The 12,500-nt window shown below is 42.9% G+C and overlaps 3 protein-coding genes across 3 annotated transcripts; 1 reads left to right on the forward strand and 2 right to left on the reverse strand.

Moving 5' to 3' along the window:
- Window positions 1–531: 531 nt before the first annotated feature.
- Window positions 532–909, reverse strand: orf125g (hypothetical protein). Its single transcript has one exon. The coding sequence runs from the start codon at window positions 907–909 to the stop codon at window positions 532–534; it is 378 nt and encodes a 125-aa protein (YP_009049814.1).
- Window positions 910–2,993: 2,084 nt separating this feature from the next.
- orf107c (hypothetical protein) lies at window positions 2,994–3,317 on the reverse strand. Its single transcript has one exon. The coding sequence runs from the start codon at window positions 3,315–3,317 to the stop codon at window positions 2,994–2,996; it is 324 nt and encodes a 107-aa protein (YP_009049815.1).
- Window positions 3,318–7,970: 4,653 nt separating this feature from the next.
- orf110c (hypothetical protein) lies at window positions 7,971–8,303 on the forward strand. Its single transcript has one exon. It carries the CDS (start codon window positions 7,971–7,973, stop codon window positions 8,301–8,303), a length of 333 nt encoding a protein of 110 aa, YP_009049816.1.
- Window positions 8,304–12,500: the final 4,197 nt, after the last annotated feature.

Here is a 12,500-nt window from a genome sequence, read left to right on the forward strand (position 1 = left end):
ATCATTGATCGCGAAAATTTCTACAATAAATTGGGTAGGTCGCTAGTATAGTTCCCTAGCCACGATTCTGCTATTTGCTGGAATAATCTAGAAATAATATAGGATGAATCTTCCCGATGGTTAGAAATCGAAAGATAAAATACGATTTTCAATACTTTGCTTATGTACAACTACAAAGTACCAAGCATTCTAATTGGATTAGATTAATATCAATGGATCCTTTATCAGTCATTCATTGAATGATAAATAACTACAAGTGACGGAGACAGACGATTTAAATAACGGAAAATCCAATATTTTCAAATTGTATCGAGAATGACTGGGAAGGTGGAAACAAGACCAGATATAATTTGATCATTATGAACAAACCCAAAATCTTTATAGATAGAGCCAATAATTAATTCCCAACCGCGGGGTGAATGGAATCCGATACATAAATCAGTTAATAAAAGAATAGAAAAAGCTTTTACTGTGTCACTTACGTTATATAGGAATTCCTGAGCCCAAGAGTTAAGAATAACAAGTTTTTCATTACCCAAAATTGCCGCTTAGAATAATAAAACAGATGATATTTGTTGAGAAGTGCAAAATCGTATGGATACGATTCTCATTTTGCATCTTGATTAATTGGATCGTTTCTTTATGGATTCCTATCCCAAACTCTTCGAGATGTGTTTCCGAGTATTCCTTGATCATTTCGTCCAAGAAGAGGAGTTCCTCTAATTCTATGAATTTTTCTAGAAGACTCTTTTCTTGAATACTATTCAAGAAAATTTCGGATTGCCCAGTATTCCACCAATTAGTAACCCAAGATTCCAGACATTTATTAACTGAGAAAGAAATCCACCAGGGCAAAAATACTATATATGCAAGATAGAAAAGAGGGGTGAATGCTTTCTTTTTTGCCATTTTTTCATCTGTGAATTGTTAATCAACCCATCCGTACACTCTATGCGATCGAATATTTCTTACACACATGAGTTTTATACAAGGTATCGAACTTATGAATCTATTTTCTTTGTGATTTTGTGGTTAGTCTTTGAATCTAGAAAGAATACAGAAATAGGCTAAGAATTCACTTCGAATGAAGAAATTGAGAATATTGTTTCCTGATATCTCAATTGGTCAAATTCAAAATCAAGTGTCTCCTTTCGATGAATGATCGAAAGAACCACTTTAAGTAATGAATATTGTTCAGATTTTGAGAAGAAAGAACTCCCTTGTCCGCTGCTCTGCTTTAAGCCAAAACAAGGCCAGACGCAGGCCTAAAACTCAATCTATCTGCTATGGACTATTTGCTAAAGTTCAATCGATCGAAGCCCTTCTTTTATTCGATTCCGCTTCTTACGGCCGGAAGCCACTCCTTCTCTGAGGCGGCTCGCCCATCTCTTCTTAAGAGGTTAGAGGAGGGTCTAGACAAAGAGCTGGTAAGAACGTCACCAAGATGTAGCCTTTCCATATAGGAATTCTTCCCTAGGCAAGGGTTTTATTAATGCTTTTGTGGAAGGTTGAACCCAACGAGCAAAATGAAATGGAGCGAGTAGTATGAAGCTACGTCTTCCTATTCAGATATTGGTCTTTTCCGCTTGAGATAGCTCTTACGGGGGCATCCGAGCGTAGGGATCAATTCGTATAGGGCTTTTCCTCATTCTTTCTATAGGAAGGTCGACCTTTTACTTAAGCGTCAAGGGACTTTGCTTCTTCTTAACGACCAGATGACTATAGAGATTCGGAAGACTCCAACCAAAGGCCAATTGGACTAAGGCTTTTCTATAGAATAGGCTCCTCCCACTGCTAACTGCTAAGCTAATTCTACTGCCGAGCTAGAAGAGCTTCTCACTCGGGTCACTAAAGACCAAGAGTCTGGACTCGCTGTGTCATTCTAAAAGATGCGAAATAGCTTTTTAGCAGCTATAACACGAGTCGAAAAACGTACCCACTAGAACAGCAAATGGTAAGTCCCTGTCTCTGGCGGATTGCCCAGGGAAGTCAGAAAGGAATGGACATCATAGTAGAGAACGCGAGCCGGGAGGGATGCTCGCATTTCCTTCTCGTCGAGGCCAGACTAAACCAAAGATTGCAGCTAGACAGCCACCACTGCATTCCTATGTTTTACGGCCTTTATCGACTACAGCCGATCGACGGAAGGCATCTCTGATCCACCGACTCACCACTGAACGGCTTTGGCTTTCTTTTTCTACTCGACCGATGAGGACTTGAAAGAGAGCTGCCTGGACCGCTAACCACTTCTTGCTAACAAAGGGGGGGCGCACCCTCACTTACATTACACTCCCTTTTGAATGTGCACCTGACAAGCAAAGGTTCTCGGGACCGCTTTTACGGCTACCAAGCAATCAATCCTCCGCATTCCCACTAAAGCACTTAAGGGGGCATTTCCGCACTAAGATATAGAATGTTAAAAGCACGCATAGACGCACTAATGCTAAGGGCTGGTGCGCATAGCTCTTTCTACTGTGGAATTCTAGTCCGTTGTACCTAACCTCTATTCACATCGCAAATAGCGGATAAGGCGCATCTGATCTTTCTTCTTCAGTGCCAGGCATAAAAAAGAGCTAGCAATAAGAGCAAAATCTTGGAGCTAGAGCATACGTTGAGCCAGCTTTGCCAGATCGGACCGCGTTCGTCTTAGAGTACCAGTCAAGCTCATCACTAGGTGCAGTTTTTTTTGTTCTTTGGTCATTTCCGGTAACCTGGTAGATCTACTGAACCTTTTCCAGAAGGGAGTTTCGAAGGGCTGCGAAACTGGTAACCTTAGCCCAGAACTCGATCTACGGCCCCCTCAAGGTTAGGGGCACTCAAAAGCGCCGTTGCCAACGGTGCAATCTATGGTGCCTCCAAGGCATCCAGCCGATCCTTACCCTTCCAAGTGAGAAAAAGTACACCACACTTTTTGATCAGCTTTGCTCACGAATTCACATTCGACGAATCCGGGAAGGTTTTGATTCTTTGCTATTTCCTCTTTCTCCTCCCTATTATTTGATTAGTGCTGCCTGAAAAGAGTTCCCCGTAAGAGGGACAGTCATAACAAGATTATGATTAGCGGTTTTAGAATGGGGATTCTGTAGGGCCTTGGCGGCCCGTAAGGGGTTCATACCACAGGTATAAATATATTCCACTCTTTTTTTTTCTTCTGGGTCGCCAACTTTCATTCCCTTCCTTTGAAGGAATTGGTCGGCTTCCTCGCTTTCGCGAGTGTGTAGCTCTTCGAACTTGGTGACCTCTACTTTCGAGAGATTGTTAGGCTCCATGGCATTCCTGGAACAAACTATCACTTCTGATCGGGATTCCAAGTTCATGAGTCACTTTTTTCGCTATTTGCCTACTCTTCTGCTTATATAATACTTCTATCTGGTTGGTTATTCCTTGCTTGAGAAAAGAGAAGGTGATTCAATCAGAGAAGAGTGGAAAGAGCTTACTCCAACGTAAGGAGGGAAAGCAGCCTCGCTCAGCGCGAAATAGCGTATATATAGAAGTTCCACCTCTTAATCCAATAAATTAGCTCATTTTAGTTTCAATTCCTATATTCTTTCTTATTTTGAGCTTGAAAGAAGAACTGGTAGGCTTGGCGCCCTAGGCCCCTTTAGGTCAAGTAATATCCTATGGTTCCCTCTTAGCCCTTTTCTCAGCCTATTCTAATAACCTTTCACTATTCTATTAGTTCAACGGTTGTAGAAAGAAAGTCTACTGGACGTGGGAAAACTGACTGATAGTGAGAACTATTTCAAAGAGACTGATAGTGAGACTGAGAGTGAGAACTATTTCAAGATGATAGGCTTGTCGCCCCGGAGTGAAGTTCTTCCCGGGCGGGGAGAACGAACGATGTTGATTGGCATAAGGCGCCTAGTCACATTCCGAAGCATTGCCTCTTCGTTGAAAGTCAAAAGGGAGTGATGTGATTCCCAGGTGGGGATCACGAACGATATATAGCACGACGAACGTCGACTCGACCTAATTTCTTAAGTCAGTCTCTTAGCCACCGACCTCCTATGTTCTCAGTCTTCAATTTCCCCTTTCTTGAGAAAAAGCCGGAAAGAATAAAGAAAGATATTGAGAAAGATTATATACTATATTATCGGTGTTGACAGAACACAGGTAGGCTTGGCGCTTAGTATATCGTCGAAAAGAAAAGCAAGATGCTTATTATCTTTTAGACTTTAATACAATACTCGAAATGCACGAGAGTAAAGTGATTCCAGGGCTGCTTAATCGACGAAGTAAGATAGATGAGATTGAATCGGCTGAAAGAGAAGGTAAGACTTAAAGAAGCTAACAGCAGATCTTAGTTCTACCTAACAGGTAATCCCAGATTCATAATGTGAAATGAAGTCACTCTGGAGGCATGATTATATGATTGAATGATCAAGCCTGCTAATCCGAGCGTTGAACAGGAAATGTCAGTGACAACAAGGAGTGAAGAGAGCATTATCCGTCGAGCTACTTCTTTCCTAGCTTCGTCAGTTTGTCTAGGAGCAGGAGTAAGAATTCATAAGTAGTGGTGAATCCGTGTAGCTGTCAGCAACAATGGTAGTTGTTTATTCTCACCTGCTAGCTGCTTTGAAGCCGACTTATTCTTTCTCTCTTTCCCCTGAATAGGGAAATGAGTGTAACTCAGTGTAACGATTCGTTTTCATCACTCCGTCCCTTAGGAAAGTCGGCAGGATAGCTTCTTGTTGTCATCAACATAAAGAAATAAGGTGCGCAATCCAAGCGCTAAATAGACTGGGGAATCTGTGCTAGGTATCAGGAAGCGGATGCGATCCGGTTACACTCTTCCTTAGCTAGCACTAAGCTATTTCATAACCTTGTCTCACGCGGGAGAAGATTCAAATAGAAGAGGGTTTTAGCGGCTTCGGAAGGAGCCCTATCTATTAGGGTTAGACAACTAATATTGTCTAGTAGAGTAAAATATAGGATAATTGGCAATAGGTGAATTCACCAGTTCAATAAGGATTGATCCATTAGCGCTGATAGCTCTATTTCGGGTGGATAAAGGAAAATCTCCCCCTTTGCCTTCCTGAGTTCCCCTAGGATTGATAGCTTTTGGCCATTGTCTTATACTAGTGCAAGGTTAGAGTCGAATTTCAAGTAAACAATAGGGCAATCAAATGCCAACTCTACTGCAGCTTTACCACTTCCTGTATGCGTACTGGCTTCCCTAACTGCTGGATTCAATCCACTTGCTCATTGCCTTGAGAAAGAAAACTGCTCAATCCGGAGAAAAATCCGATTAGAGTAGTTCTCTAGAAGCCCATTATAGTAATACTGCAAAGAACGCATATGAAAGCTGTCCTCGATCCCCCCTTTTTCCTGACTTACTTTTTGGGAAATGAGACTTCCCGCCTTGATCAATAATCATTTTGATTTTCCTGATAGATTGCATTGGTCTAAAATGCTAGCTTGAAAAGGAAGTCCCTTACACTAGTCCAATTCTTTTTTGGTTATTAGCAAGCTTTGAAGAACATTTTCTCGATCTTCACTTCAACTGGCCGGATGTGGATGGAACGTATGCTACGAGTGCTTTAGTTGCGACGTGGGTACCGGTTGTATTCGTTGTTGATTCAACAACAGCCTAAGTTTCCTTATTTCAACAAATTTCCTGTTCGGGTAGGATAGTGAGTGTCAGGAGAAAGAAAAGAATTAGAAGCGTCTCTCATAGGTTCACCAATTTATTGACTCTTGCCAGGTAGCCCGATGTCTCATCGTAAGATGTTGGTGAGTCTTGGGGCCAAGGGCTTCTTCACAGCCTGAAACCCGGTTCCCTTGCTTTATTGAATCCCGTAAGTCACTTCGTTCTCCAGTCTCCTTCTAGGCTTCTAGTAGCCCTTCTTCCTTCCACCAAGATAAACTGGAACCTTATAGCAAGAATAGCCCTAGAGGGTCTTACCCTTACTCCAGACTTAGACACTCTATCTATTAGGCTCTCTTTTAACTGCTATGAGACTTATTAACAACGTATGATAATTCAAACTTTTAGAACTCTTAGACACGGTAAGAAGACTAGACATATAAAGTCCTTCTCTTTTCTAGCGGCTCTTCCTGAGTTTAGTCAAGCCCCATCCCCGAGTCCCAGCTCCTTCGGACTTATTTCAATAAATTCAATAAAAAGGGGTGCAAGTGAATCAGAGCTTGAGAATATAGCTATTGCGAAAACTGTCTCTGCATAGGGGAATGCCAACGGCTTCAAGCAAGGAACGTAGTAACTAAACTCTAAGGAGAGGATAGAAAGTTCCATGTCTGAGAAGGAAAGGATATCTTGGCAAGAAGATATGTGTGGCCAGTAGCTTTCACTGTCAATCTGTTCTCGTACTGTAAAGAAGCATGAATGGCATACCGGTTGGATTTTATAACGTACAGCCAGTCATTGTAAATTTCGGATAAGTTTCAAGTTATAACATAGCCCGACGTCAAGGTGAGACGCCCAGTCCAGCTCTTTAAGAAAGAAGGTTCGTCCTAGCTTAGTCGAAGTCTAAGGCAAAACCAGAATCCCAACAGTGCGTTGCTAGTAGGATTTCCTCTTGGAAAGAAAAGACTAGATAAGCTATCCAATCAGTAGACAGGCTGGGAACTCTACGAGGTACGCAGTAACTCGACTGTAGGGATCCCGTAGAAAGCCTTCTCCGTCAATATATAATCATTGAACGGAGGATAACAGCCGAGAAGGATATGAAAGACTACGGTTCAAAGCGAACTAGCTAGAGCGGGATCTGCTGAACCTGAGGGAATAAGGAAAGAAGCAAGCTTGGGTGCTTTATTTCTTTTTGCTTGTAGCATGATATGTAGGCTGAACACAAACCCAATCGAAGTGAAACTCTCCTTTCCTTACTTGTTCCAAGTAAGAGAATTGGCATTACCTTCGAAAGGTAGGAGCTCAAATCCGGCTCGGTTAGGGTAGACCCAGGGAAAGAGCTGTGCACAAAGGTTTGAACCATGGGGCTCCTCGAGCAGATACCATTACAATGGAGAAGCTCATCTTCCCATTACCGGCGGAGAACTCAAGGGCTCCAAACTCCTTAGGTCTTGTTTTGTAAGCTTGAAGCTTTGAAACCTGTCGAAATGAACTTACCACTCCACTAACCTAAGCTTACCAGATCAATTGTTTCACTACCGAAACCCGTACCGTACACGCCGCTTTCTCGGCTTCCCCTGTATAGCTAGCCTTCTTCTTCATACGAAGACTTTGAATGAGATAGTGAGATAGTTCGTATGAGGTCTTACGCGGATACTCTTTATATAGGGAGAGTTTCTTCATTATGCTCGACCGTAAGGTACGTAGTAGCTCGACCAACGTACGTAGTCGCTCGACCATAAGGGAGAGGATGGACTGGTTCGTAAGAATAATATAGCTGAGTACATACTTTGACCCCTTACCATAAAGCCAGGAAAGGATAGGAAACCTCGAGCAACGGGAGCTCGTTCACTCGTTCTTCGGTACGTAGCTTCAGCTCACTCGTGAAACGAATCCGTTGCAACAAAGGAAGCTAAGTATAGGACTTGTCTGTAGGCAGAATAGAGTAAGTAGGCCGTTAGGCAATACGGCAGTAAGTACTGGAGAAAAATTATTAGACAGAGGGTTCCTTGGAAGGTAGGCGAACATTCTTCTTGCTTGGTCTTTTATAGGTATGTTAATGTTCAGTCTTTGGTGCAGTACGCTTGAGTGAGTTCGCTTGATCTTTGCTAATTGGCTGCCATTGTTATTGCTGTATACCGTCTATCTGTATATTTCATAAAAAGACTTTTTTAGTAAGATCTTATATCATCTGTTCCAAGAGCGATGGGATCCCCCTCTATCACCGGGAGCCCGAGCGGTATTAAGAATTGCTTATAAAAGGAGAACTGGCTAACGAAGCCTAGCTCGTTTAGGTCCTGCCATTCCTACCTATCTATCATTGGTCAACTCGGGAATCAGCTAGACCCGACTTTCTCTTTCAAATGAATTGATTCGCCAGTTTATGAGCTCACTAAGCCTACAGCCAACGCTATATCTCTTGCTATGGCTCTTAGCTCAGGGTGGGGTATCTGGTCAGCACACTAAGAATGAAGTAGTACGATCGGCGGGCGTTGGAAAGAGAGCTTCAGTACAATTATCGCTGCTTAGCGAAATGAGGTACAAAGCACCTTTCCGCTCTTTGCTTTGCGTATGCTGGTTCGAAATCCACTTCTTTCGGATCTCGAGTACAAGCCAAGGAGAAAGACTGCCATCTCAGGCATACCATCGACAGAGTAAGGAAAGGACAGGCAGAAAGCGCGCTAATCAAATCCTATCCCTTCTTAGTCCCAGCTAACCAAGTTCATTCCAGCTCCCTATGAGCTCATAGTCGCTAAGAGGAAGAAAAGCTTATTCCATCATTTCCAGGGGAAACCGAACTCAAGTGAAGTTAAGCCGAGTCTGCTTCGCACCTTTGCTACCGGGCATTCACTGCCAGTCACTCCTAAATCTACCTGGTATGGACTGCTAAATCGATTCCTCTTGGCTTGATTAAAAAATCCTCTCAGAAGCCCGTGTATATTAGTCAAAGATGTGACTTTCACAGGGCCGATTGCTCTTCTTTTGCCGTCAAATGGAAAGTTAGCTCATAGGGCTGGCGCTGGTACTCTGCGGAAGATGCGTGAATTGGCCTGCTGAACCGATCTTGCTTAGGGCGGGTGACCATCTTCTAATTGAAGATAAGCACCGAAAGTAAGAGAAGTGAGGCGTTCGGGACCTATTCTAGTAGAGGAACCAACCCCGGAAAACCTGACCAAAAGATAGCTAAGTTCCCGTCACTAACCTTACTTCGGACTATGTGGCTGATCCGCTGAGAAAAGACGGTAAGGCAAAGAGAAAGTACCACTTTTCTTAAGTGTTGATGAATCTAATCTATTGAAGAGTCAAGGTTTCCAAGGAGCACGGATGAGGCGAAGCATCGATCCAACTACATACCAACGGAAAGCCATTACGGGCGGTCGTATCCCATCGTATTCACGTATCAATGCGTAAGTGGTCATATAATAGTTGCGTCGTTGCGCCTAAAGTCTTATGGCCGAAGGTCTCCGGTGCGTCGTAATAGCCTACTGGTATACAAGCACACCGTGCTCTAGGTTGGTTAAGCCTATGAGCATAAAGAAGGAAGTCTGCACCAGCCCACTAGCAAAACAAAAGGCAAGGAACTTCTTTCACTAGTATAGTATCGGGAACATGCCTAGAAGAGGATTTCATAATTCCAGAGGCGCCCAAGCCATCCTTACTTCATCTTCACTTCATCCTTATACACCTGCTGGACTGTCTATCCTTCCTTCCTTTTGATTAGATGGATTATATCATCCAAGAGCTAAAACTAAGAGGAAAATACTTCAAGGAACGAACTTGCAGGCCTTACCTTATACCTTACCTCAACGAAAAAAGCTAAGGAGAATGACGATTCCATGCCTTAAGGCTGACTGAAGCTTCCCTCTTTCCTGGTCTCCATTACCCCGAAAATGCCTTTTTGAAGTTGGGGTCATACAAGAGGAAGAAGGGGAACTGGCAGAAGGAGTTGGTATGGTGACGGTGACCCTTGATGTGACTAAGGCAGCTTTACAGTTGGTGTGAAAATGGAGGGGAATTCTATTGGGCTGAAGGCAGGTTAGTGTTCAGTGACAATTCACGCTAACATTACATGAGATGCGGTTGGAAGCGAGGCAGCAGTCTTTCTATGTTTTTCCACTCTAACGAAGTTTCTCGATGACCCGAAGCAATGACCAACTCAATTCTCTCCACCCGAGTTTCTTTTTCTTCAAAAGTCCTGTCTCGATCCTTTTTCTTTCTGATTTTGCTTTCCCTCCGCCAGTCCTTTGATCGCTCTCGCTCGGGAGGAAGTCAAAGCTGAAGTCAGTCTTCTTCTGATCTGATTGAATCTTTTACTTCCTTTCTTTAAAGTGCTTACTCAGTCCAGATGAACTCTCAATCCAAAGGTAGAGGAAGACAAAGCTTATGCCACAGCACAATGCCTGACCTTCTTAGATTATAAGGCTATAATAATGAATCTGCTTTCTAGAGCCAAGTCAGGCTTATAACAACCTATTCAATGCAAGGCTTCGCCGACATTGAACTGCAGAATGCCATTAAAGAATGGAAGCAAGGTAGGAGATTAAACCTCGGAGAACTTAACTACCTTAGTTCTACCGGGTTTTGGACATCATCATCTTCGTCAGGTTCTTCACAATTCCATCTCCTCGGATATCGGATATAGGAAGTGGCTTCGAACTCACCGTCTTTTTGGCAGCGATCATTGGTTTGATGAGTGTGCACGATGGTACTTTGCTTCCCGCGCGCGGGCTTTCCCTTTTGCTCCGTTTCAGCTCATTTTTTCGTGGGACCTCATTGTGATCCTAGAACTTTTTTTGAGTTGCATTCCGCTTCTGTTCATTCAGAGGGAGGTTTCGCTACTTCACTTATTGGGAAAGCAATGGAACGGAACTCAGCCTAGCTGGGCTGGCACTTTATGCTAATCAAACTCTAAGTGAAAGTCCAGTTATTTTAGTTGAATGTGAATAGACGATGACTGGACACAACGTCACTCTTCCTCTCTAATAGGGGACAGGTGACTCAATTCAATTTCTTGAAGGGAGGTGAGAGTTTAATTTCATCTCACAATCGAATGTTCGAGCTAATGTAACGGCTGTTTCCGGTAGTTGGAGTTGCCTTGATGTCAGAAAGGTGTCCAGTTAAGAAGGTGCGACAGAATGGCTATTCTCTTGCTCGTGTCTTGGCCACAGCTACTGCTCGTAGTCATAGTAAGAGCTCAGAGTCTCGGACTTTATCGCCCGAATCTTTCTATCAGTTTCTTTCTGTCTGTGGGACTGGCTAACCAATGAGATAGACCAGGTTCAAACTCAAGCTTGCCATTCAGAGGCAGGAGACACTCTCCTCCTGTCCCGTGCATTCCAACATCTTTTTTGTTATGGTCAACTTTATTTTTCTACTCATCATTAGAGCTCTCGGTGCCTTTGTAGGGATTTCAATTTGACGTTTTCTAGGAAAAGAATAAAGAAGAACCACCCCTCTCCTCTGACTCATTCTCATTTAGAAATGCCATCAAAGAAATCATTGATTGTTCTTTGTTTGGACTGAATAGAATAGGTCCAAGGGTCGGCCCTTTCACCTATAAAAAGGATTCTTCCAAGAAAGTTTGACTTTTTTAACTCAGAAATGAGACTAGAGAATCGAGAGATATCATTTGTGTACAGGGCCGTGGCACGACTCCAAGGGTAAAGTGAGAAACGGAAGATTTTAACTGACTCGGAATCCGCCACAAAGGATTGCCTAATTGCAGTTTGTCGGAAAAGAGTGGACAATGAATGAAAATAGACAGACTGATGTAGGATGTCTTGTCTTGGAGCGTATAACTCCAGCTTCGTATAGAGAGTGATCAAATGCCTACTCAGTCAGTCCTTTATTATCTTTCTTATCCTTGCAAAGGTCACTCTAATAAATGCATTCTTTTCCCGCTATCTAATAGAGACCTGTACAGCGGCTAAACTAAAGGCTCTGGTACGTGCTGCTAACTAGAGAGCACAAGACTGTCTCTCAAGCCCATTTGATTTGACACATGAAGCTAAAAAGCCTAAACATATAAATAGAATCGAATCGATCAAAGTACAGGCTTGATCCCTGAACTCCTATTGAGAGTGGAGCTAAGGATGAACTTTATTGCGCCTTTGAACATGTCTCATCTCATTTAAGCGCATGATTCATTTCATTCTCAGAGAATAGATTGAAGATCGAATCTATCTTAGGAGGGTCAATGATTCATAAAAGAGTCGCGGATCTTTGATGAAAGTAGCTCGACTGATTTATCCATTCCAGTTATAGGCTGGACTCTCCTGGCATCAATCCTTCATTCTTTTTATTAAAATGGTTGAGTAGTAATAGTATGCTACTTCTATGCTCATTCCGATCTTCCTCTTTCCTTCTTCCTCCTTTGTTATCCCTACTATTGATCTGACTTTTATTAGTTTGGTCCACTTCATAAATGACATCCTGTCAGTTAGCATTCAAATGCTACTATATGCTTAACACATTGACTTCTATTTAAGTAACGATGTGCTCTAAGGGAGTCTTCCCATCCCGAATCTACTTATCGATACTCGTCAAATCCAGTTCTTTCAGTAGGAGAGCGACTACTGCAGTCACATCCTGTCTTCTCTTCTATCTCCTCGTCGTTCAGTCAGTGATCTAGTGGCATTCTATCTTGAAGCGAATGCAGCGTAAGGTCGCTTGCGCCTTTCTTCCTTCGTTCTCCTCGCTCCGAACCTTATTCAAAGCAGAAAGACGATGATCTCATACTAAGGAAGAATTTCGGTCTCGTTCTCGTATAGTTGAGAAAGGCTTCATTTAGGAGCGAGATTGTCATCCAACTAGAAAGATCGTAAAGAAAGCCACTTTGACGCCCAAAACTCCCATGTTGGTTTGACCAAGCGATTTTCAAAAAATGCCTCATTGCAGAAAGCAGATTGTTCTT

Source organism: Capsicum annuum, mitochondrion, assembly GCF_002878395.1.
Source record: "Capsicum annuum cultivar Jeju mitochondrion, complete genome".
Lineage (NCBI taxonomy): Eukaryota > Viridiplantae > Streptophyta > Magnoliopsida > Solanales > Solanaceae > Capsicum > Capsicum annuum.